Source organism: Bactrocera latifrons, unplaced genomic scaffold (assembly GCF_001853355.1).
Source record: "Bactrocera latifrons isolate USDA-ARS-PBARC rearing strain unplaced genomic scaffold, ASM185335v1 scaffold_158, whole genome shotgun sequence".
Classification (NCBI taxonomy): Eukaryota; Metazoa; Arthropoda; class Insecta; order Diptera; family Tephritidae; genus Bactrocera; species Bactrocera latifrons.
In genome coordinates, this window is record NW_017535052.1 from 655,076 (window position 1) to 682,299 (window position 27,224).

Below are 27,224 nucleotides of genomic sequence, written 5' to 3' on the forward strand. Positions count from 1 at the left end.
TCTTATATTCTATTACTCTGGGCAATCTTCATAAATCTGATGAATATCAAACTGATGAGCTTTTCTTCATGCCATCTTAAAAAGCTTTTCAAAGTCGTGAACCACATATTTAACTACATAAGTAGTTTCATAGAAATTAACCGAATGTAAGTGTGAGTGTTTTCGTCAAACTTCCTGAAGATCTTGAGTGCGATCGGTCAATTTGTATGGCAGCTATACGTGTGGTGTTCAAAAATAAAGAGAATTTCTGTTAAAAAAAAATATATGAATATATATTTATTTGCCAATTTTATTGTTGTCGCCTTTAAAATTGTCCCCATTCAATATTACGCGCTTACGACAGAGCGTCTTTCGAAAAACTTCTTAAATTCGATTTTGGAATTCCAGGTAGCTTTGTGCTATAGGCGTATCAGATCGATATCTCAGAAACTGGGAAACCGCAGTCTAGACGGACAAGGCTAAGTTCACTCAGCTGATCACGCTAATCATTTATCCTTTGATATTAATGCTTTAAAAGGTCTCTGACGTTGGGAGGAAGCAATATGGTCTTTTTAATTTCAAAAGTTTTACAACTTTATGATTTTGTAATTGATTTGAGAAATGTTTAACTCTAAACAATAATTTTATTTTTTATACATATTTCAACATTTCATTTACAGCATAAAATCAATACGGTGTTTGCTCATTTTACTATATCTTTCATTTATTTCTTCTGGTTCCACAGTAATGTTCTAGTTTATGTTGAGGAGTGCTAAGCCGTTCAATCTTTTCTGGAGCATCGTTGGTATGAGCCAAGTCTTGATTCGGTGCAAAGAAGAAAAGGATCGTTTAGCGCTAGCATTTGTGGCTGGCAAAGTGCAGGGTATACGGATATATGTACATATATTCTTATCTGAGGGTGCTGAGGGTTTCTAAGGCAAAAAGCATGCGTGCTGTCGTAGCAAAAAGCGCTACTTCAGCTTTGAGCATCGTGCTTTGCAGTTCTTTGTTTCCGGGCAAGATTTTCCCAAAACGTCTAACTAGGCATTGAATGACTACAGTTAAATCGTTTTCTTCCAAATTTTGGTTACATTTTGGTAACAGCTGACTCAAATTGAAACTTTCAAGAACTTCATCGGAAAACCGCGTTTTTAAATCTTGCATGACTGTGTCAATGAGTGGAATGTATGCAGAAAAACTGTAAAAGTTGAGATAGGTGATTGTTTCGATGACTCTGACGACCGTATGTTGTGGGTTTTTTTCACTTCAACATCTAATTTTCAGCCTTCTGTGTAGCATTTGAAAACAAGTTTTTAAGGTGATGATCATGCATTCTTCGTGTGTTAAGTGTTGCAACCAATGTTGTTATGACGTTTGATGCTTTTGTAAGGTCGATTGATTCGTTCTGTAGAATCACGCTAATTGGCTGCGTCAGTGACAAAACATCAGTAAGACAGAACATTCCATTAAAAATAAATTCGAAGTTGCGCAGTACGGTGCACTAAAATTCGACGCTTTTACTACAGACGTTCTATTCTTCCATTCGCTTATATTTGGCAGTACTTGGCCGATTTCTAGAAGGGTGACTGTGAATTGAAGAACGGCATCATGTCACCACATGTATCATCATGTACCCACTTTGTGTCACATAGCTGCACAATTTTTTGCTCAAGAATCGAGCTGAAACAGTATTACGTTTCGGTCTTGAAACTTGGAAAAATGTTGTAACTTGTAACACTGTGGAACATTTTTGGGATTATTGTTTGGGGGGTGAGAAATTCCAAGTCAGGGTGATGGTACTAGGTCAGTATAAGAAAAAAACAAGTAAGGAAGGGCTAAGTTCGGGTGTCACCGAACATTTTATACTCTCGCATGATAAAGTGATAATCGAGATTTCAGGCGTGGTTGTGAACCGATTTCACCCATATTTGGTACATGTCATCAGGGTGTTAAGAAAATATTATATACCGAGTACTTCTTGAGATATGGTTTTTGGTCCATAAGTGGGCGACGCCACGCCCATTTTAAATTAAAAAAAAAGCCTGGATGCAGCTTCCTTCTGACATTTCTTCCGTTTCTGACTTTTGTGTTAGTCGGCTAACGCACTTTTAGTGGTTTTCAACATAACCTTTGTATGGGAGGTGGGCGTGGTTATTATCCGGCCTGTCTTACACATCTAGATGTGTATAAGAGACAGACTCTATACAGTTTGGTTGACATAGCTATAGTAGTTTTCGATATATGTACAAAAAAGTTAGTAGGGGGCGGAGCCACGCCCACTTTTCTAAAAAAAATTACGTCCAAATATGCCCCTTCCTAATGCGATCCTTTGTGCCAAATTTCATTTTAATATCTTTATTTATGGCTTAGTTATGACACTTTATAGGTTTTCGGTTTCCGCCATTTTGTGGAGTGGCAGTGGGCCGATTTTGCCCATCTTTGAACTTAACCTTCTTATGGAGCCAAGAAATACGTGTACCAAGTTTCATCATGATATCTCAATTTTTACTCAAGTTACAGCTTGCACGGACAGACGGACGGACGGACAGACAAACATCCGGATTTCAACTCTACTCGTCACCCTGATCACTTTGGTATATATAACCCTATATCTGACTCTTTTAGTTTTAGGACTTACAAACAACCGTTATGTGAACAAAACTATAATACTCTCTTTAGCAACTTTGTTGCGAGAGTATAAAAAACCAAAAAAAAAGAACGATGCTTTCCCAACAAGCCTTCTATTACTTCTTTGATTGCCTGCCATGCATTCAATTCAGCGTCAATCAAAATATTGTTGAATGCGTCACTTTTAATCAGCTTTCGTATATCTGGACCATTTAGTACGCCAAAACTTTTGAGGGTTTTATTATATTGACCTAGTACCATCACTCTGATTTGGAATTTCTCACCCCCTAGATTAGCTGTTGTACTGTATAATCAAAGCAATTTGAAAGGATTTCAAAATGCTGGTGTTCAATTTATGGGAAAAACATGGGTATCATGGTTTGCTTTCGTAAACATACAGACATATGTGTAAGCATTGGTTTATTTTGCATGTAGGTCTGTAGGCAAGAACTAAATTTTAAAAACATTGTTGAAAAAGGGATGAATCTGGTTTTGTGTGTGTGTCTGTCCCTCGGTCTGCTCTGTATAAATTTTTTATTCACTTATACCGACAGTGTGAAAAAGAAAAAAATCGGATTATAATTATGCCAGAGACATTAAATTTTCCAACCGTGATGGTACAAGTGGGTTTTATAGGAATCGGTGTTAAATTTGTACGATGGGCGTTGCACCGGTAACTTTTACGTGGAAACCCGTTATGTAAGATAATCTGAACATTTCTACATTATAGTGCGATAAAAGAGCGAAATTGCTGCCAAGTGTACAAATCATGAAGCAATCAATTATGTGCCACATTACGCCCAAAAATTGTCGAAATCAGACCGAAACTATTCAAATCCCAGACCCCAAATTTGTGAACTCCAGTTCCTATTGACAACTTTTCATCGAAAATATCGGCCAATCAGTGAGATATTCCTCGGAGAGAATCAATTTCTGATAATATTATGCTTGTGTGTCAAAAATGGGTTGAAATGGATAAATAATTCCCTTAGCCCCCATATATATATTTTTTAGAACATTCGAACTTCCAGCTGACTTAATAAAATTAAGTGAACGTTTTCTTATAACGCTGCACCTTTGTGCTTAAATCAGATAAAATCAGATGAAAGTTGCCCTAGACTCCATATAGCAAATATCATGATTTTAAAACATCCACATAGTTGATTTTACTACTTATATATTAATGATTGTGAGGTACCTTAATTATACTAAATTATCATTTGTTCTCTGTTAATAATATGTATTAATTCTACTACGCTTATAACCAATATTCGTAATATAAGATTTTTAAACTTCCGGTTGACTTTATACCGTATATATATATGGATTAATATGTATGCATATCTTAACAAAATATCTGTACGAATAATATTGAATATATTATAGTTCAATTACGAAAATATGTGAAGTTAGAGGGGCGGATCCAAAGTAGAATTTTAGGTTGAAACTATATAATTTTGCACTTGATTATCGAATGTTCTCTTGCAGATATTTAATGTAAAACATCTAACATTTGACTGAACTTTTTAACTGCGGCAGAGTTCCCCTACGCCAAGTCTGTGGTATTATTCTGTCATTCCTATGTAACAGTGCGAAATCGGACTGCAACCACGCCTACGGCTACGCCATATGACACTGTTTTAAATTATCAGGAAACATTTTATCAGTATTTTTCATATTCATGTATGTAGCATTGGCAAAAATAGCTAAATCGGGTCGATAATACACTCATCTCCTATATACTACATATGTATAATGACTTTCGTTCAATCGTTTTGTCGAATATGTCCGTCTGTGTATGAATTATATAATATATAAATATATAATGCATGGATTACGATCTTCTGGTTGGCATTAAAGTCGCCAAGCATGATTTCAACGTCGTAGGTCTCATAGGTGCGCTCCAAGCGCTCACAGAAGATGTCTTTGGTCACATGCTACTTCTCTTCCGTAGGGATAATCGTAAATAAGCGATATGTTGAAGAATTTCGTTTTCATGCAGATCGTGGTTAGATGCTCATCAACCGGAGTGAATGCCAGGACTCGCTGACGAAGTCTCTCTCCCTCCACAAATTGCACACCGACTGTAGTAAATGCCACAATCACTTACGCGTCTCAGTTCATGGACGAACTCGCACAACAACCAAGACTATTTCCCCATATAGTACAATTTTAAGTTCCCCTTGATCAGTTTACCTTAATGTACATAAATCAAGAATCCATTACTATAACGGAACGAATAATGCCTTTAATGTATGCCTCCTTATGACCAAAAATCTGAGACCAAATACAGCACTACTGCAATAAAACCCCTACTTTCAAAACATAAATCGAAAAGAGGCCGCATTAGACGCAGGAAAACCTTAAGCGTTTTTGGCGCAATGTAATATTTTCAGATGAGTCAACTTTTGTATTGAGGTATTTGGCTAAGGAAGGGATAAACATTTATTAAAACGAGGAATAAACAGCCACAAAAGTTGCATTATTAAGGATTGTTCTTTGCTCATGGACCTCATTCATGCTTATTCTCACCTGAACGCCGTTATAATGATAATTCTGTTTAAAATAGTTTACTGAAATCAGCCGAAAGACTTTGTGACAAGTTAACCACTGTAAAACTGTACTGTAACTGTAACTGTAAAAAGACAATGATACGAAACCTAGGAGCGAACTCTGTATTAAATGGAAGCAAGAAAGCATATTTTCAATCCAATAGCGAATGTTTGGGGTCAATGAAAGACTTAAATAAAAAACATTAACGTTAACAAAAGATTTTATTCGGCTCCCGGACAAATTCCTGTGGAATATACATACGGGCAATTTAGTTGCATGTTGCCATCAACGATGTGAAGCAAAAAAGGCAACCCGGAAGATTTGAGAAAATATTGAATAATCGTCAGCTATAAAAAACAATGTATTTTATATAATTACAATATTTGGAATATATAATATTTTAAACTTGCTGTTAAATAAAATAATCATTACATAGTGTTAAATTAGAAAAATGATGGTTAGAAGTTCACACAAATTAGAAAAAAGGGGACTTAAATCGTTTTCTCCGATTCTCCATCAGTTTTTGAACTGTTTTCAATTTCAGAATCAGTGTCTATTGAATCGATTGAAACAAGCGAGTTTCGACTTCGGGAGTATACGGACTGTGCGCTCTTCAGTATGCGTTCCTTATTCGCAACGTCAATTGCAATACGTAGTTCTTCCAAAAATGCGTCACCAAAGGGTACCTAGAGAAGGAGTAAATGTATATAAAAGCTTTGGATTCCCTCAAAGTGTATGCACTTCATAATAGTTGGATTTCCTTGCTACATATATGCACCACATAATTAAACTATATATTAGAGATAGTCCGCTGCCAACTCCAAGCACTAGATATACACCACCCAAGCTCTTTAAATCCAGGGGATTTACTTCACTGCTGTCAGATTTTTTCTAAAAAAAATTTTTGATTATTATTCCAGAAGTATTCGCAAATATATAATTGCCAATACTTTACAAACACCAGCACCAACTTCGTTCCACCATTTATTTTTGAGTCGCGCCAAAACGCCTTGTTCCTGAAGTTCTAATAACGCGTTGTTAAATTTGTCGCGGTATGGCCAATCTGTAAAAAATAAATTAATATAGTATTATTTTTTCGTCGAGTCTTCGTTGAAAATCATTAACTATCAGTGGTTTCTTGTAAAACAATGATTAAATTATAATCTTTAAGTCATCAATACGATCTTCATTTTATTTATAATATGTTAGCATGTTATGTCAATTGTATCCGAATACTCTTCCAAAAAGTGTTTAATTTAAAAATATTACAAGTGCGATACTTCTAGTTGATAGGTGTTGCTTTGGTAATTACTAAAAATATCTTATATTCTTGCAACATGTTGCTGCATAATACTATATATGGTTTTATTCACCTAATCGAGATAAATATAGGGTAATACGTATGTAAATGATAAGGATGACGAGAAAAAGCTGATACCGAGTGACTGTCTGTCTGTCCGTCTATCCGTGGAAGCTTTAACTTGAGTAAAAATTGAGATTTATTGATGAAACTTGGTATACGCGTTTATTAGTATCAAAAATATACGAGCTCGTAGATGGGCTTAATTGGACGATTGCCGCGCACACAAAACGCCATTAAGCGAAAGCCTCTAAAGTGCCACAACTATGCACTAAATTAAGATATAAACTCTAATTTGGTAAAAGGGATCGAAGTAGCAAGGCCCACCGGTGGGCAAAATATCTCTTAAACCATTTAAGCTACAACAACCAAACTCGGCTCGTGCAACTATTATAAGAACACTTACCGACAGTGTACAAATGTATGCAATCGTATGGTAACCCCGCTCACTCCTCATATCTCTTAAACCATTTGCTACAACAGCCAAATTCGCCTAGTGCAAATACTATAAGAACACTTACCGACAGTGTGGAAATGTATGCAATCGGATGGTAACCCCGCTCACTCCTCATATAACAGTACTGTGAAAGATTACTCAAAGCGAGAGATGGTATTATAGAGGTTTAATGGAGCCGGGTGAATATACAAATCTCGAGACTCGATCGACTGACTTCATTCCAATTCGGTACATGATATTCTACAGACATTCTGATTTCACCGTACCGAGTATTGGGGCCCCAGTACCTATTGTTGACTGTTTATGACAAATATCGGTCAATGTGAGATAATACTTTCCTGATAATAGTAAGACTGTGTATCAGAATAGTTTGAATTGTGTCTTTATTTCCCTTAGCCCACATATATCTAATATTAAGATTTTCGACCCTACGGGTGATATTGTACCGCATATATCGGCCAATATGTGAGTTGTCTTAATAAACTTGAGAAAGCGTGTTTTTCTAATAAAGGTTAATCTTTGAGCTTAGAATGAATAAAATCGAATGAAAACTAGTCCTAGACCCATATAATTAACAAACCATATGTGCCTTGAAGTATTTCCCGGCTGTAATCCATGCAAGTTGCAAAAGTATGAAATTTTCGGTTATACCTGACCTTAGCGCTTGCTTACTTGTTTAAATAATACTGTTTTCATATTGAAGCATTCCGCCATATCTTAAGCTCATCTTATTTATTTTCGGTGAGGGTTATATTATATGTAACACAAAACATACTTTTTACCATTGCGATTCCATATCCCTTTTCATCGAGTGGCTCGCCAACTTTCTTTAAATTACATTCGCGCACAATATGGTACTCAATTGATGTGGATTCCATTAAGAAAGCATAATTGTTATCGGTTTTCACGCGATTTACTCCTTCAAGGTTTGTCTCGAAAAGTAAATCCGGGTTTTCGACCATAAAATCATTCATCTTCTTATATGTTTCATGCTCAGAGGTCTAAAAAATATGTACATATTCAATATTTATAAAAATAAACTTCAAATCAATAAGGAAAAAAGTGAATTAGAAAGGAGTCATAGACCATACTGAAAAGAAACTTCGCGTAGAACCAGTTTTTTTAGCACCATATTTTACTCTTGTATCACTAGCTAATTCATTGACATTATTTATAAGTCCAACAGGTTTCTCGATAGTTAGAAAAGCTGCCAAATTGGCAGTATATGAAGATAGTATTATCAAGGTGAAGAACCACCAAATAGATGCAAGAGTGCGAGTAGAAAGAGACCTAAATAAAAAAATGCTAATGAAAATAAAATATGGTATGCATATTGTTTATATTGGGTTGTGGTAACGATCTGTTCAAATATGTACGTACTTTGGTGCTATCTCAGAACCTTGCTGTAAAAATGCCCCTGTTGTAAACCAAAAGGAGTTATTTAATGTAAATTGATTTTCTAGTTCTTCAGGTTCTTCAATACATGGATATGGATTGTCCCATTCGGTTGGAGATAATCGCCCCAATATGAAAAAACAAAACGATACACCAATATAGACGAGGCCCAAATAAATCCAAACTTGTCTAGAGAAAGGATCCATGAATGAAAAATTGTTAGCGGGCGATTTTTGTGGTTGAGTATACAAAATAGCAATGCCTGATTGGAAAGAGTTGTAGATATAATTTTATTTTATTACATTTGTAAATACTATATACAATATATACTTACCTAAATTCATGAATGGAATAGAGAAATCTATTATTTCTTCGCGTTCCGATGTAATTGTCAAATCAGTAATTGCCAAATCTGCTCTCTTTAATAGCTAATATATTGCTAACGGTAACTTTGCAAATTATATGAAAAATATACTTACACCTTCATTTATCTCTTTCATCATTCCTGTAGTCTTATTTGTTGTTTTATTAAAGCTGCCATAATCACTGCCACCATCTATAAATGTATAATTAAAACCTAATTTTGCAGCTAACTCCTTTATTAGGTCTATGCTATATCCTTCATACTGGTTGTTGCCGACTAATTTCTTATGACTCTCCACTAAACTGGCGTAAGGTTTGTTCTATAAATATTTAAAAGACAAGAGCTTTCAAAATATAAAATTAATTGCCATATATATGAATATTTAAAGAGAAATTAAAATATATTGAGATTATTTGAAAACGGAGATAATAATCTTTTCGCAGTATTACTAAAATGTCTACACGAATTTGTAAAATGAAACAAAACAAGTATAGAAGTGCTAAGTTCGTATGCGACTAAACATATTATACTCTTCAAACTTGAAAGAACCAAATCCAGGGAAATACCTTAAGGTGCAAAACGTCAAAAGGTCTTAATTTAATGTCTGTGGCATACTTAGTTATTGGTTTATTGTGCTTTTACTACTTTGTAACAGTACAGTTATATGGGGAGTTACCTGTTTTATCATCGATTTCACACTGTCGACAGGAGTTCTTACAATATTTGTGCTAGGCAAATTTAGTTGTTGTAGTTATAGTAGGAAATATCTATATTAAAGTTATTAGAGGGCAGAGACGTGCCCACTTTTTCATAATGTTTTCCCACAGGTGCCCCTTGCTACTGCGATTCTCTGTGCCAAATTAGAGTTGTAAATCTTGATTGTTATGGCACTTTATAGGTTTTCGATTAATGGCGGCAGTGATCTGATTACGTCCATCTACGAGCTCGTACTTTTTTACTAAGGACCGGGGATTCCAAGTTTCATTAAGATATCTAAATTTGTACTCAAGTTTTTACGCAAGTTAGAACAGACAGAGTTACAGTCACCCTAAACCCGCGGCTCTTCTCGCTCCTTTCCAAGGATATCATTAATCATGATAACAATATATTGGCATAGTGAAATTGGCAATTTACATTTTTTATTGACTTCGTAATCACTTAAGGAATAGTAGATATCGTCATTTGAAATGCAAAATAACGTAATATCACTTTTTATAGGCTTACGGGAGAAACAAAAACCGTTTAAAAAGAAAATCAATGAGATATGAAAACAAAATTATCAAATCAGAATTAACATGAAGCTATAAGTATATTTTAGATAAAAAATAAAGAAAAAAAGCAAATTTTATAGTAGATGTCTTACGTTATTTTTAATTTACTTTTCTTAAACTAAATAACGTATGATTCATCTAAATTTGTATAAAAATATAAAAATTGAATAGAAATATTTTTTTTTTAATTTTAAAATAAAAACAGTTACAAGTTTTTCATAATTTTTATTATTGTGTACATAAGTACTAGAAAAATTTAAATTATTTCAGGCCAAAACTTGACATAATGTTTAATTATTATTTATTAAAAACTTAATTATTCAAAAGTCTGCTGGAATCAAAGCTTTTAGGTGCTGCCATTTCTTCTTAGTTATCGTTAAGCTTTGCGGGTGCAAAAGATTAGGCTTCTGAATTCCTAAAAGAACACGGGTCTGAGCACTCGGAAATCCTAACTCCCCTTGACTTAACTGCAGCCATTAAGGTAGTAGTAGATTTACTGCTTCGGAGTGCAAGCTCTTTCAGAGAAGTCGTCATCAACTGAAGTATCTTAAGTACCTTAAAACCGCTATCGGTAGAATGGGAGCAGATCGGTGTTCCCGTATCATCTTGTGGTCTACTACTGAATATCTGCACCTCACCAAAGCTTGATCAGCGCGTGGCACTATTGCTACATGCGCTGTCGTAAAAATCTTTTCATCCAAGATCGATCTCAAGAGATCTAGTGATATTCTTCTCCTCAGTAAGGCTAGTGGTGCAGTTAACGGGCCATTGCCCCACTGGCGTCTACGCTCTAAGACTAGGAATCCGACCAGACGTCATCTGCAGAAGCTGTATAGAAGAAGATGTAGTAGAAACAATTCTGACTGGCCCGCGTTTGAGAGGTCAAGACTTAAGTACTTGGGAGCGCGTATCTTCAGGCACGCCACCGAGCTGTCGGTAATGGATATTAAACGCCTGTGCAAATTTGTATTGACTACTAAGTGTTTTGCTAATTTATAGTTCGAACACATGATTTTCTTTTTCATTTTTACATATATGTAGTAGTCCACGTACGATCTTTGATCAGCCATCCAACCTAACCAATATACATTGAACATAACCAATCAAAATAAACATAAACAATAAATCAAGGCTAACTTCGTTATAAAAAAAAAACAACATTAGGACCTTTCCCAGGACTAAAGGAATACCCGTGCAAGGGGGGGCGTGTCAGGTCTTTCCGTGCTGTGGTTCGGGCGGTATTCGCCAACATACCAAAATAGTATTTCATTTTTATATATAAGAGGAAGATAACCCTATAGTACGAGGTTTGTTCAAAAATTATCGCGAATTTTGTGTTTTTTTTCTAAATTATTTATTTATTCATGAATATCTATTTTGTCCCCTTCAAAGTAATCCCCATATCATTATAAATCATTTGTTTTTGGCCAAAAAGTCGCGCACAAGCAACGATGTGTGAGCACGGGCGTTATCGTGGTGCAAAAGCCAATTTTCGTCACATTTTATCGACCTTCTGAGAACTTTTTGTACCGCCGATAAACGTTGCTTCGGTTCAAGGTAGCTTCTCCGTATGCCACAGTCAACATTCGGAATGTATCCGCGTACGTAATTTCGTTTTTCACACAAAATTTGATTGTGTGATGAGGTTCTTTGATCCATTTTTTTGAATAGGTAAAAATCGAAGACGATCCAAAACACGTGCAATCAAAGCAGCTGTCAATAATTAAATGAACATTCAAAATGGCCGAGCTTGTCGGCATAAGTGAGAGACATGAGTACCAACATAACGCCACAAAAAATTGGAAATTCGAATATACGTAACCCGCGAAAATTCAAAATTTGCGATACTTTTTGAACACACCTCGCATATCTATCTCGTACAACCATTATGTGAGCAAAACTATTATATTCTGTAGCAACATGCTGTAGGAGCATAATAACGTCATTTTCAAGAAATTCGTTCAGGTATGGAGGTGTCTATAACCAAAGTGGTATTTGCAAAATAAATAAATAACAATTCTCATGTGGGTATGTACAAGTATATACAACTTACTGGCACTGAAATAAGAACACGAAACGTTTTGTTCACTAAAGAATTGGCATCAACCTCACTCCATAGTTCTGATTGAGGTGGACGTTGAATTGTTAAGTTATTACGTTCGTCCCAAGTGCCAATTTTCACAAGCCCACTAGTTTGCAGCTCTACAATATCTAGGCTATAACCTTTTCGTATGTTTCCATCAAAGTATATAGGTCCAGTTATGGTTTTTTCCTGCATGTTAATCTGCAAGAAAGTAAATATTAGTTTATTAAATAAATTTTATATCGTCACCTTAAAAGCAAAATAACGTAACATCACTTTTCAAAAGTTTTCAAGAAGGAAGTCACGATACGAAAACGAAATTACCCAATTGGATCAAGAAATCATTGTATTGATGTTTCTATATTACGAACGCAAACAAAAAAAAAAAAAAAAAAAGACACGTAAGGAGAGCTGAATTCGGGTGCAATCGAATATTTTATACTCTTGCAGGAATCAAAGCCAGGGAAATACCTTAAGGTTAAATTATTTTTGATTTGTGTTATGAAAATTTAAAGAATCAAATGGAATTTAAAATTGTGTTATATAGGACGTAGATGTAGTTGTAGTCCGTTTTCGCCCATTTTTATACTGTGATATAGGAATGTGATAAGAGTAATACGTACTAACGTTAGTCGAAATTTTTTTTTATTTTATTAAAGCTTACATAATAAATAAATTATTAAATAAACTTAAGTACGCAGCGCTAGCATCAAAGGCTTTCGGCTGATAAGAGTAGTCGAAATATTTCACCTAAAAGTAGGCGGTGCCATGGCAAATGCCCAATTTTCACACCCGCCCCATGAAGCCTTCTCATTCCATCTCAAAGGTAAAATTTAATGTCCCTGGAGTTATTAGTAATTAATTTAATGATCTTTTAGTAGTTTTTGAATGTACCGTTATATTAGGAGTGAGCGGGGTTATCCTATTTTCGCACGGTCGCGACGTGTTGGGAGGAGTTCTTATAATATTTACGCTGGCTGTTGTAACTTTATTGGTTTAGAAGATATGTACTTTAAACTTATTAGAAGTCGGAATCACGATCTGAAGCAACAGGTTGCAAAATACACCATAACCTATACATTAAGTTTCGTTATATTAGATGACCACTCTGTAAGACGATATATATGTCCGGTCAAATTACGCAAAAAATAAAAGTAAAGTTATAACAACCTGAATGTTAGTAAATAAATTCAAAACATGATTAATAATAACATTTTAAATATCCTCAAAGTTTCGATGACTGAAAAAAAATATTCCAGTTCGAAGGTAAAAAAGATGTATTTGCAATTTTCAATGAAACGCGAAATTGTATCAGAAAATTTTTTAAACGAAAATCGTAGATCAAAAAAGTATCTATAAGCAAGAAAGGAAAGGCTAAGTTAGGATTTAACCCAACATTATATACTCTCTTATAAGGATCACATTCAGGTGTCGGCAAAACTTTTTCTTACACAATGTTGCGAAATACTTCAACATTCCTTATTCAAGGAAATCTTGAATTTATCTTAATCAATATTGGTATATTTAACTTCGCATCAGCTAAAATATGTATAGTGCAGTGAGTCACACTCAAATTTTACAATTTACAGTGGGAACTTATAGCTTAAATAAAGTTAATTTAAGGTGCTCACATTCAAAATGGGACAATAAGTAAACACTTCATAAAAGTAACAAATACTGACTTTCTTCCTATTTGAAGTTCTATTCCATGCATTTTTGGTTTTAGAATAAAAAGCCGATGAATCGTTTCCGAACAAACTTTATAAGCTTATACCTACATACATCAGATTATTTATGCCTTGATCACGCGTAACGAGTAGAGCGGCGAGACAGTGACTCGGCCGAGTGCTCGTTTCGATTAAACAGTAAGGCGAGTAATGAACCGAGTCAGTGGGCGAGTATAGTGGCGAGAGAGGCACTAGAATCACATTTTGTTTACTAGGCCGAGTGCTTCTTTTTTCTTCACTGTTTTGCCCCTTCTGAGCTAATCACTGACTTGCTCGTTGCATGTGAACACGCGTTCGGTCTTCACTCGCAACTCGGTCGATTTTTATGTTGTTTATTTAGTTCCAATTGCATTTTGCATTGTGAAAGAATTGAAATGGCAAATACTCTTTTATGAGATGCGGTAGAACTTCATAAAAAATTCTTTTAAAATGTCTGTTTCTACCAAACATTGTAAATAAAACTTTGAAAAACTTCACTGTCTAACTAGATGAACAAAATTCGTGTAAACATCTACTCGCCAACGCAACTCTCTCGATCGAGTATCATACTCGGCCAGAATACTGTCTCGCCACTGTACTCGTTACGTGTAACAAGGCCATTAGGGTTTAGTTTTGATTTTTTGTTTTGTTTGGTTTAAGCGAAGCATAAGTCTACAATTGCGGTGATAGATACTGTTCTTTAAATTACGTTTTTTTCTTTTTTTTCTTTCTTTATACTTTTTAATAATATTATACTGCCGACTTTTTCTCCCTAACAATTTCTCTGATTTCTCGAACGGAGTTTTTATCACTTTAGTTTTTTATAATACGTTGCCGTTCTTCAGTTGTTGAGTGACGCATTTTCGAAAAATGTTGGACTTGATTTAATCTAAAATAATTTGGAAAAAAATAGGATTACTCTTCTTATTTAAGTTAAAATTGTGGAGTGATATGAACTCAAATGAAGAGGCTAATTTTAATATATTGAGTTGATGAGAAAAACGTCAACCATAGGATCAGAATTCTTTGTATTAGGGATATGAAGGTTAGATCAGGGTCTATATCAGCTCGAATTTTATAATTTTTGAGAAAGCTTGTTCACTCAATTTAATTGCAATTGGAAAAAAAAATAGGTAAAAAACTTTTTAAGTTAAACGGTTTTATGTTAAACATACATTGCAATGTTTAAGATAAATGTACTAAAAACCAAAAAATAATAAAATAGACACAGTCGTGGGAATTATAAACATATGCATAGACTAGACTAAAATAAAACCGTGGGACACGTCAATTGTCGGATACATTTGTTGCCTACATCTGAGTTCGACGAAATTGAGGCCAAAAAATTGTTACACTGTACAACAGCTAATCTGGGGGGTGAGAAATTCCAAGTCAGGGTGATGGTACTAGGTCAGGATAGTAAAACCCTCAAAGGGTTTGGCGTTCGTATGTGTCAGTTTTTTTATGACCTTTTAAATTTTTTCACCATGTCCCCCCTTTTGTTTCACTACAGTTAGGGGGTATGGGGAGGGAGGGGGATAAAAATTAATTTGCGAGTTAGTCCACACCTGGGACTTTCAGGAAAGCCCTCAACCCCCCCTCTATCCCCACCAGCGACTGAACATTAGCCATCTTAGATTTCAATTTTGCATAGTAAATTGTATTCTACTTGTTGAGCCCTTTCATTTGATACCCATATTGATGGGATTGATAAAACCTACGTTATCCGCGATTTTGTAGCGACCGCCATTTTGGATTTAAATTTTTTATAGTATATTGTATTCTGCTTGTTGAGCCCTTTCATTTGATACCCATATTGATGGGATTGATAAAACCCACGTTATCCGCCATTTTGTAGCGGCGGCCATCTTAAATTTATAATGAAAATGAATAAACATAATTGTATTGTCACCAAAACCCAAAGTGTATACAAAATTTCAGATTAATCGGTTGACAGGAAGAGGCCCAGCTAATCTTACCGCATTTTTCAAAATTCTGATATAAGTTATATATATAGGTATAAAGTAAGTAAAAAGTTCGAAAATCGTTATATAGATATATGGGTTCTAAGGGGAGTATTGATTCGATAGAACTCATCTTTCATATAAGGGCATACAATTATCAAGAAAGAATGATGGCTGATTCATACATTTTTATACTCCTGCAACCAGTTGCTACAGAGTATTATAGTTTTTTGTTCACCTATCGGTTGTACGTATCAACTAAAACTAATCGTGGGGTTATACAAGTATATATGTATGTATATAAATGATCATGATGACGAGAAAAGTTCAAATCCGGTTGACTGTCTGTCTATCTGTCCTCCGTGCAAGCTATAACTTGAGTAAAAATTAAGATATCTTGATGAAATTGGGTCTGTAGGTTCTGTAGTCCAAAAAATAATCGAGTTCGTAGATGGAGGTAATCGGACCACGAAATTAACCGAAAACAAATAAAGTGCCATAACTAAGCACTAAATTAAGATATTAAGCTGTAATTTGGTACAGAGGATCACAGTAGCCAGAAACACGTGTGGGGCTACTTTTTTAAAAAGTGGGCATGGACCGCCCTCTAACAAGTTTCATGTACCCATATCTCAGACCCGACTAACCGATTTCGACAAAACATTCTTATGTCACGTTGTGAAATTAGGCGAAATCTGACAACAATCACGCCAACTTCCCATATAAAACAATTTTATAATTTACTTGATTCATTCAGTTTCCAGTACACAAATCAAGAAGCAATTTATATAACGGGATAAAACTTTGCACAAATAATGTCTTTAGTGCTTGCCACCCTATAACCAAAAATTGTGCAAATCCAATAAAAAGTGCTCAAGCTTGTAGCTAGCGAATATTTAGACCCTGGTACCCATACCCACTTTTGATCGAAAATGTCGGTCAATGTTTGATATATATAACTGAAATTAAGAAATAATACTTCTCCTATAATGGTATGTCAAAAGCCTCAATATACTTAATAAAAAAGATTTGCGAACTTCCGGGTGAATTTGTACCGCGTATATCGGCCAATATGTGGGTTATCCGAATGGAATTATTCAAAACAGTGTATCTTTATGCCTAAGATAGATAAATTTGAGCAAAAGTATGGCCTAGTCCCTAACGGGTTATAACTAAAAATCTTCACTAATTTTATTTCAGCGTAACTCAAATTATACTAAAATTAATGAACTTCAAAATACGGACCATTGTCAGCAACCCGTCTGAGTTTAGTTAGGATACTTGAGCAAGCACGTTGAACACCGTTAGTATCAAGTTGACCAAGAACTCCAATGTGGCATTTACATTTGCATAATGAGAAGAGGCTTTGTCCGACCAAAATACGGTTTTATCGTTTTTAGGGTGTTTATGTATGAAAGGAACCAAATGGTGTTGTTCTTAGAAGCCATTATAATCAATAATTGAACTTGAAAGCTGTTACAAATTACAGGTCTAAAAGGTGATGCAATCAGTTTGCTAATTGCGTAATATTTGTATTTGAAAAATAAAAATGACAGACCATTAAAATTAGTGCAGATTTTTAGTTATAAGCCGTTATATAACTAATATCAGGATTTTTGAACATCCGGGTGTCTTTACTCTATATGATTGGTTTTACACCTTAAAATATTTCTGTGGCTTTGATTCTTGCAAGTTACAAGAGTACAAGAGTACAAATGTTCGGTTGCACCCGAACTTAGCCCTTTCTTAGTTCTTTAAAAGCAAGTTGAAAATCACAAAATCAGTTTTTTGCTGTTTGATCTCGAGTATTTTTCTTCCACGTATCGGAACGAAATGGACTTTTAGTAAGTTTAAATCACGCTTTGAACATATTCATTAACTTTATGCTTGTTGTAACTTTATGTAATCTTGAACGATTGTTTTGATTGGTGTAATGAATCGTAAACAGAAAAAACTTGGTTTTGCATTTTTTGATGATACATTGCTTTGCATTTTCAGTTCTGCTAATACCGAACGCATGTAGTTTTTAAATGTTGATCCATCAGCCTGCACTTGGTTGCTTTGTTCGGAACAGTTTAAAGCTTGTGGACGATATACTAAATTTTTTGTAGATTCGGCAAAAACTTGCACGGCATCATAAGTTATTGCCATTTCCAGAGTTAATGGACAGGAACCTGCTCAAAAAGGTAATGAGTAAAATTAGTTGGTAATTATAAATAAATGATTTAAGATAATTCAACATTTATAATATATACCTGAGTACATATGTATATGTATACATTTTTTTATAACTCATGAATGTAAAGGTATATCAATACATTTAGTAGACGTATTGACTTTTATTATATAATTATAAAAATGGACCAGATAAAAAACGTTTCCCATTAGGCGCCTTAGGGAGTTATTATCAACTTTACACTTAAAAAGTGTTTATAATACAAAAAAGTAGCAGTTATAATATTCAGCATGATAAACAATTCCATTTGGCATTCTTCTAATGTAAATTATCGATGTCGATCATCGATGTATATCATAACTTTATTCAAAATACCTAAGTAGTTATTTAATGTTCAATTTCTTCTCTATAATTCTCTGGATATCTTAGCAAATTTTGATGCTATAAAGTGACCAGATTACGACCTTATTTATTATTTGTAAAATAATAATACACTTATTATTATACTTCTATATATATAAAAGAAAGTTGTTGTTAGTTACACCATTTATAACTCAAGAACGGCTGGACCTATTTGGCTTAAAAAATTATAATTTCAAAATTCATGTTTGTAGGAATCATTTGAATATACATATGCGTACAATTTTAAACAGATTCTTCCTCAAAAATAAAACAATTGCTAAGTATTTTGAATAGTAGAAAAGAAGTGCAACCAAATATGCAGTGAATAATCTATTGGCTCAGTAATCAGTCATTGAGTATGTATTATACCACGTCCATCCCAAAATACTGATGTCATGTTCTTTCCAGCCGCATTTTTCGTCTTTCCACGCCTGAGAACCGGTTCATCGTGTGCAGTCCATTAGAATAACTGTCGATTGAACTCCAGTGGGAAATGATGGATCTATGCTTCTATCACCGACGAAAAAATTCGGCTTTATTTCGATTAGAGAGCACTCAAACACTTCTCAGAATCAGTTATTCGTTATTTTTGTTGGATTATGAACTTGTGAGTCTCCCACTTTGCACATAGCTTTCGAGTCTTAAGAGCATCATTTTCCTCGGTGCCGATTTCGCCTGTTTAAAACTTAGCAAATATCTTTTTAACGGTGGATTTCCATGAGCCCAAATTCAACAATATTTTCCCCCAAAAAGCAATGCTTTATTAACACACGATTTATTATATGGTAAAAAAGGAAGGATGAATTAAATATATTTCTTTAACTTTGTACGAGATAGGAATTCAGATACTTTAGTGATGTTTACAATAGATGTTATTTTTAATAAATCAAGAGCTTTATTATTTTGAAAGATATTGGTTCTTGCTGAGTTGAAGAACTAGCATTCATTTAGTAGATGTGTTATGGACGATGAGTTACAATATACAAGGTGCGTTCCAAAGTAAACAGGACTTAAAAAAAAGAACAAATGTTTTTTTTTGGCAAATTCGCCATTCACTTGGGAGTGACCAGAAACGATTTTTCACATAGGCTCAAACAGCTCATGACTTCCGGTCTTTGACCAAGTATCCTCTTGGTAGCCTAAGAACATCCGTTTGAAAGCGAGGTAAAGTGAGAAGACGAAACACCTGATTCACAGGATTGTGCGCTGGGTTTGTGATCCGCCAAGTAAAAAGCGCCCCTATGCAAGATTATCATCGCCGTCCAAGAAATGCGATGGTCATGGCATTTACTGCAGTAGTCATATAAAGGAGCGCATGTTTGGTGTGGGATTCGTGGTGGGAGAGAGACTCCATCGCTGAGTACTATCATCCACTCCGGTTGATGAACGTCTAGCCACAATCTGCAACAGCGTGAGTGCCGTGTCCCAGCTGAGAGAAAACAGAAAACAGGGAGTGGATAGATACCGAGAGTTGAAGAGGGAAGGAGACCCATTTGCAGACAGAAAAAGGAAAGGCCGAAATGCGTGAGTATGAAGACCTTGACAAACTGGATGACAGGGGTAGTGCTCGAAAATTCTACGAAAATATGCGGCGGCCATCTGAAGGTTTCAAAACCAGTGCATACTCTTATAGAACCGCCAAAGGTGATCTAGTGACCGATGCCCAGAGCATACTAAAATTATGGAGGAAAAACTTCTTCAGCCTGCTGAATGGCAGTGAAAGTACAACGCCAGGAGAAGGAAAGAAAGATCAATGCCCACCGTCAACAAACTGATTGAACCTTATCAGTGTAACTTTTGACCTGGCAAATCAATAACCGACTAGATATTCACCATGCGCCAAATCTTGGAAAAGACCCAAGAGAAGAGAATGGACACAGACTACCTCTTCGTTGTTTCAAAGCTGCTTTCGACAGCATGAAAAGGAGCTGTCTTTCTGCCACGATGTTTGAATTTGGTATCCCCGCAAAACTAATATAACTGCAGGAAGCAAAGCAAATGGGTCTGGCTGTGAACGAGGGCAAGACGAAATATCTTCTGTCATCAAACAAACAGTCGTCGCACTCGCGGCTCGGCTCTCACGACACTGTTGACAGTCATAGAAGTCGTGGATAATTTCGTTTATCTTAGAACCAGCCTAAACACTACCAACAATGTCAGCCTGGAAATTCATCGCAGGATAACTGAATAGGCAATTGAGAAGTAAATTCCTCTCTCGACGAACAAAAACCAAACTCTATMAGTCACTCATTATTCCCGTCCTGCTATATCGTGCAGAGGCTTGGACGATGACAACAACTAATGAGTCGACGTTGCGAGTTTTCGACAGAAAAGTTCTGTGACAGATTTATGGTCCTTTGCGCGTTGGCCACGGCGAATATCGCATTCGATGGAACGATGAGCTGTATGAGATATACGACGACATCAACATGGTTCAGCGAATTAAGAAACAACGGCTACGCTGGCTAGGTCATGTTGTCCGAATGGACGAAAACACTATAGCTCTGAAAGTATTGTACGCAGTACCCGCCGGGGGAAGCAGAGGAAGACCTCCATTCCTTTTGAAGGACCAGGTGGAGAAGGACCTGGATACTCGCTTGGAATATCCGCTGTTGTTAACTTGGCTATAATCGCGTAAGCGGTGTCTACGCCAATAAAGAAGAAGAAGTTCTGTGGCCTAGAAGCTGGCAACTTTTATAACTCATGGGGTTTGGAAAATAGGCTCAGATCTGCATTGTGCGTCATGATACTTCGATTTTTTCGGGCAGATTGCATAGGTCGAATGATAGGAGAACTGCTTCAGTAGGTCTTTGTTTGCCTTCTAAATTTTTTGTAAATTTCTAGAGAGGTGTAACTCCCTGATCTTTTAAATTATCAACATTTTCCCTTCTGGCATGTCGTTTATTATTTTTAAATGTTTCTTGTTAAGAGTAGATGTGTGCTGGAATGAGAATTGAAATCGTGTCATATACGGCGAAATAGTTTAACTCAAAATTTCTTCTACTTAAAAAATTTTAAAAGTAAAGGGAGCGAGAGAGGAGAGAGCGAGCGGAAACGTTAAAAATAATATCAGACAACAGAAATGGACTACAGACAATAGACAACTAGCGAGTAAAGGGAGATTTATAAGCTTTAAACGGTTAGTATATAGACTACTTCAGTAGGTCTTTGTTTGCCTTCTAAATTTTTTGTAAATTTCTAGAGAGGTGTAACTCCCTGATCTTTTAAATTATCAACATTTTCCCTTCTGGCATGTCGTTTATTATTTTTAAATGTTTCTTGTTAAGAGTAGATGTGTGCTGGAATGAGAATTGAAATCGTGTCATATACGGCGAAATAGTTTAACTCAAAATTTCTTCTACTTAAAAAATTTTAAAAATAAAGGGAGCGAGAGAGGATTGAGCGAGCGGAAACGTTTAACTCAAAATTTCTTCTACTTAAAAAATTTTAAAAATAAAGGGAGCGAGAGAGGATTGAGCGAGCGGAAACGTTAAAAATAATATCAGACAACAGAAATGGRCTACAGACAATAGACAACTAGCGAGTATAGGGAGATTTATAAGCTTTAAACGGTTAGTATATAGAGGAAGATTTAATCTGGAATCACAATGAAAATGATTCAAGGCAAAAAGGAAAATATGCTTTGAACGGACTTTAACTTCTCCGAATGGACTTGATAACTAGGGTTACAAATTACAGAAGCATACTCTAATATAGCTCTGACCAAAGATGTAAAAATAATTTTCGTAGTAAGCGAATCTCTAAATTCTTTAGATCAACGTTTAACAAAACTAAGAGCGCCTTTAGCTTTAAAAACCGTGGAAGATGCATGAGTATTAAAATTGAGTGCGAGGTCCATAGTTACCCTCAGATTAAGAAAACTGCATTCTTGCCCCAAGCTAAAGTTTTGTATTACGTAGGAAGTGGGGTCTACAGGTCTACCGGAAAATTACATTGTTTTACATTTTATTGAAGATAACTCTGTTGCTAACTCCCAACACATGATTTATATTATTTATGATATATACACAAAACGGTTTTCCAAAATGAAAAATAACTCAACACGGGAAATAGTGTCCTTGTCTGGTAATTGGAAAGTAGTCATGTTCGGTTACAGGAATTGGTTTTGTATGAGAATATTAATGAAACAGTTGTCATGAAATTGCTTTGTTTATGGGAGGTGCCCGGTTATATGTTCCGGTGAATTATTAGAATTAATTAGAATCATTCGCACATAAGAATAAGTAAGGAAGGGATAAGTAACCGAACACTTCAAACTATTGTAACTTACAAGGATCAAAACCGGCTTAATACCTTCAAGTGTTGGCAATATTAATTTATTGTTAACAACGACGAAATCGTGAACACTATTGTGAAGCTTATAGACTTCTTTAGTTTTAATACAACATTTTGCTTCCCTTTAGCGAAAATTATACTAAAAACATTGGGGACAGGGAAATTGAAGGGTTGGTTGCAATAATGTTTGGGCATTTCTTAGGTATACTTGAGAACTTATTTTAAAGCAAGCACACATACATATACATACATATATATAAAGTCAATTAGAAGTTTGAAAATCTTTATATGGTATTAAGTTGTGGGGGAAGTATTGATTACATTCAACCCATTGTGACAAGGGTATATTATTATCAATGAAATATTTGACTGCAATTTCAGTAATATGTTTCGCAGATTGATCAGTATTTTCAGTAATTGACTGGGTCCATTGATCTGGCGAATTGGTTAGTTCTTGATTTATATATGTAATGTAATGGAAAGTGGAACTTAAAATTGTGTTACATGGAAGATAGAACTATTTTTGTCAGAGTTTGACTGTTTTCACACTGTAATGGAGAAACCCCGATTCAGTTGAAATCGTCTCGTCATCCTGATCATATATACATATATGTATATATGTATGTAACCATATATCTAATTGGTTTATTTTTAGGTGATACAACAACAATTAGGCGAATAAAACTGTTATACTCTGTAACAACACGTTGTAAGAGTATAAAAAAGAACAAGAGTATAGATACATAAGTGTTTCATATTTTCTCTAAAAATTTTCAATATATTTAAACCTCACAATTCGCAAAATAGTGTAGGCAACTACTCAATACCATTTTCCTGATTTCGCTATTCCTCATATTATGGTACAACAAGTGTTGATAGTTGCTTCATAATTCACAATTGTCTTAACGCTTTTCGAAATATTTACCATTGGCTATTTGGTTATTATTGTTTTCATTGTAATCCATATCCAATTGTGATATTAATTCATGAACGATGGCCTGAGTTGGAGAAAACATTCGAAATCCGGTTATATTGGCCTCACTGTATTTGTATTCTTCCAGATCAAAAGTTTGTAAGTCGAAATTACCAATAATATACGAATATTTATCATTCATTATTCCAACTTGCTGTGCCTAATGTAGAATGGAAAACTAGAAGTAGTATATTATATGCAATCGTAAACCTTCTAATGTACTATGTATAATAAACAGTACAATACTCGTATATAATTAATACCTGCTTTAAAAGTTCAGCTACAGATGGTGTAGAGCCTACAACTACAATATGTCCGTCTTCCGATTTGCGTACTCGTCGCAGAACTGCTTTGAAATTTCCACTTAGTTTAAGATCATACCGCAATACATTGATGACTGGTCCGTCACTGCCGTAGAATGGCATTAAACCATTTAAGATGCTTAAATATTCGGCTGGATAAAGATGGGTTAAAATTTGATACGTAGTTTTGTATATATAAGAAGGTGTTTACTTACAAGATTCATAAAGGAAAGTAAAATGTGTCCATTCAAATAAATAGATAATATCGTGCAAAATACGTGCCAAATCTATTGGATTTGGGTACAAATTGAATCCCTTCACATTCTCACTCATATGTGGATATATATAAGGTACATCCTTAGCATCACATACTGTTAAGAGATGCGTTGATGTTTGTTGTGAAGAAGGCCCAAAAATAGCACCAATGCCAGTCTGTACATATGAAGAAACACACATATTTATGTTTTCATATACTTCATATTTTCATAAAATCATAATTAGGTGTACTTATTTTTTTAATACGGTAGATTGTTTCCACAAAAATTTAATTCTAACTATAGCAAATCACTCAACCGTTGAAGAGTTCGACGAAATTTTTTAAAAATATCTATGTGCGGTTTTTTTCGCATTTCAAAACGAAAACATTTAGTATTTTATTAAACAAAGTTTAAATTATTGGGCATTGTATGCAGCTTATGTTAGTTTATATGTTATCTATATTGTAGTTTTTACCTGCATAAATTTGCAAAGTTTAGCATGTCCTTCTATAGAATCGCCAAATCTTATTTTTTCGTTATACCCTATCAAGGGTATCGCTAAATCGGTGTTGGCTACAGTAATAGCATAGTTAAAAGTCTTCTGTAACGGCTCCATATTGTCATCAGATATAATCCCTAGTAAAATTGAAGAAAAAGTGATGTTCATGAGAAAAGTGTTTCTGTAAATGTTATACTCTGCTAGGAATAGAAACAATATTTAAGTTATTTGTAGTATGCACGAGCGATAAATTCGATTAATTCATTCTGAATATTTTTACGAATAATTCCATATCTATCTCAAATAGTTTATGCTGCTACAAACAGCTGTTCGACAAATAAAATGGTGATCATTAATACCACATGTTGCGAATGCACAAAAATACAAATCACAGTTTATATGTTAGGCAGATATTAAAACTAAATTTATCACAGCTACAAAATTTGCAAAGTATTTACTGCCATCTTGATTCGTTGATTGTTAAATCATCGTATTAACACTGACATAAAAGCTTGTACATATTTTTTAAATTAATAAAATAAAGAATATAGAGTATCGAGACATTGTTCTATTTTTAACCACATCGACATCCGATTAGAAGTCACTTACCAATCGAGATTCCCTCATTCTCTTCAATATTAGCGAAACCCTTCACATAAATAATAAATGTGTATAAGATTCCAAAAATCCAGTTGTTTTGAACTTGCTGCAATTTTATAAATTTTTACACATTATATTTTTGGTGCCTGTCCATTTTGAAAATCCGTTGTTAATTATGTGTTGTTTACCATATTTTCTATATTTCACGGAAAAACAGCGCTATGACACAGCCATCGACCAATAAGCACGTAGTAGCAACTGATTTGAAAATTTTTAATAATTACAAAAATATATCTTGCTAGTTCGAATAACTTGAATACGTAAACATGCGTACAAGCAGATGTATCGTGCATATTTCTAAAGCCTTTGGTAGCATAAGACTATTTCCATGCACATTGCATTTTGGAGCAATTCCAAAAATACATATACGTTTGTGCCGCAGTGATGATTTCGGTTCAATTTTATTAAAATGTAGCACTTATATACAGTTTTCTGGAATTTTAACTACATATTTTGTTTTTCTGTGTATCAATTTGTGTATCAATTGGTGGATTTATAGATATGATAATAAAAATTGGTGTAAAAATAATATCACCGTACCTTTAAAGGGTTGCATGGAAAACATTTTTTTTCTGATATAAAAAATTAAATATTTTATTAGATTTTTTGATTGTTACAAACACACACTGTTAAAAAAGAAATTCTGAAATTAAAAACAAAAAAATTTTAAACTCGGCCATTTCGACGCCATTTCCGGTGACCCTTTCGAAAAAAGATGTTTCCTCCTTGGCAGGATATCTTCTTACAGGATCATCCAAAGTGAAAAAATACTTGTTTTAGTTAAATTGGATTTTTGGCAGAAATTTTTACGAAATAATGATAATTTCAGTGAAACATTCAGTTTTTTGAAACCCGTAAACTCATGTAATTCCTTATCCGAACCTTTTATACTCTCGCAATTTGGAATAATCAAAGGCGAGGAAGTCCTTGGAGGATCCTTTATATTAAAAAATATTGCATTCCATGCAATTTGTTTCAACACTACATTTTGCTTGTGTGGAATATTTGAATAGAAATTAAGCTAATTAACTCAATAATATATATGTATGTGATATACATTGCGACAAAAAAGTACTCCACCAGATGTATTAAGGTTATGCAAACGATTTTTTCAGTTCTCGAAAAATTTTTCATAAGCACTTTTCGACAAAATCATTTGAACGGACTCGCGAGAGATGTGGACTCTCTTGCCATTTCTAAAAAACTTGCTTGTCAACACAATATCTTTAATTTTTTTATTATTTTCATCAATTTATGAGGTCCAAGGTTTTCCAGCCATGTCTTCAACGATCTTTCGACCGTCTATGAAGGCTTTGCACCACTCGTAGGCGTGTGTTTTTGAGACAAATTCTTTGTTAGATATTTTTATCCATTGTAGAAATCGCAACGCACTACTGAGGTTTATCGATACAAGCAGTTGCTGGTAAGAAACTGTTTGAACGATTCGCAATAAAATTCGTTTTTAATTTAGTTAAGATATCTCGTCGAATGAAAAAGCTTTCCATTCAATCACTTGATTCCTACCGTCCAGATGTGTACGCCAGCTATATGCTTTAGCAATCGCATCTAAACAATTTTTTCGGAGATTGCACCTTTGGCTCAGGCAATAATTGGTGCCAAATTTCTTCAACGTATTTCATCAAATGAAAAGGCTTTCTAAATCTGCACTTTATATGACAGCTGTATGCTATAGTAGTCTGATATACGCCATTCCGACAAATGAACAGCTTCTTGGTGAAAAAAGACGTATGAAAAATTTCAGATCGATATTTAAAAAATTAGGGACTAATTCGCATATATGCAGACTGACAGACGAGCAACCGACATGGTTGAATCGACGCAGGTCGTTCTGCTGATATACATATATATTCCATAAATTTCATCCTCCTAGAAAGGGTT

At 34.7% G+C, this 27,224-nt stretch overlaps 1 protein-coding gene across 10 annotated transcripts; it reads right to left on the reverse strand.

The window, feature by feature from the left end:
• Window positions 1-5,574: 5,574 nt before the first annotated feature.
• LOC108966299 (glutamate receptor ionotropic, kainate 2) lies at window positions 5,575-25,578 on the reverse strand. Of its 10 annotated transcripts, none has more exons than XM_018929119.1 (17): window positions 25,454-25,575; window positions 25,275-25,371; window positions 24,642-24,802; window positions 24,125-24,341; window positions 23,871-24,061; window positions 23,560-23,767; window positions 17,771-17,937; window positions 12,061-12,291; window positions 8,852-9,055; window positions 8,707-8,800; window positions 8,461-8,634; window positions 8,358-8,394; window positions 8,069-8,282; window positions 7,753-7,978; window positions 6,111-6,223; window positions 5,902-6,051; window positions 5,575-5,846 (listed from the first exon to the last, which is right to left on the reverse strand). In XM_018929119.1, exons 1-17 carry the CDS (start codon window positions 25,454-25,456, stop codon window positions 5,652-5,654), a joined length of 2,682 nt encoding a protein of 893 aa, XP_018784664.1. In that variant the 5' UTR covers window positions 25,457-25,575; the 3' UTR covers window positions 5,575-5,651. The 10 variants fall into 10 exon arrangements, with proteins under 10 accessions (XP_018784664.1, XP_018784665.1, XP_018784659.1 ...); XM_018929120.1 differs by having other exon boundaries at window positions 8,069-8,267; window positions 25,454-25,574; XM_018929114.1 differs by having other exon boundaries at window positions 8,358-8,634; window positions 17,771-17,934; window positions 25,454-25,574.
• Between the last annotated feature and the right edge of the window lie 1,646 nt (window positions 25,579-27,224).

Coding starts and splice junctions, on each gene's coding strand:
- LOC108966299 (XM_018929113.1), bottom strand. Junction 7,979..8,068: donor CTACGCGAAGTTTCTTTTCA/GTATGGTCTATG, acceptor CATATTTTTTAG/ACCTCTGAGCATGAAACATA. Junction 6,224..7,752: donor TGGAATCGCAATGGTAAAAA/GTATGTTTTGTG, acceptor TATTTTTTACAG/ATTGGCCATACCGCGACAAA.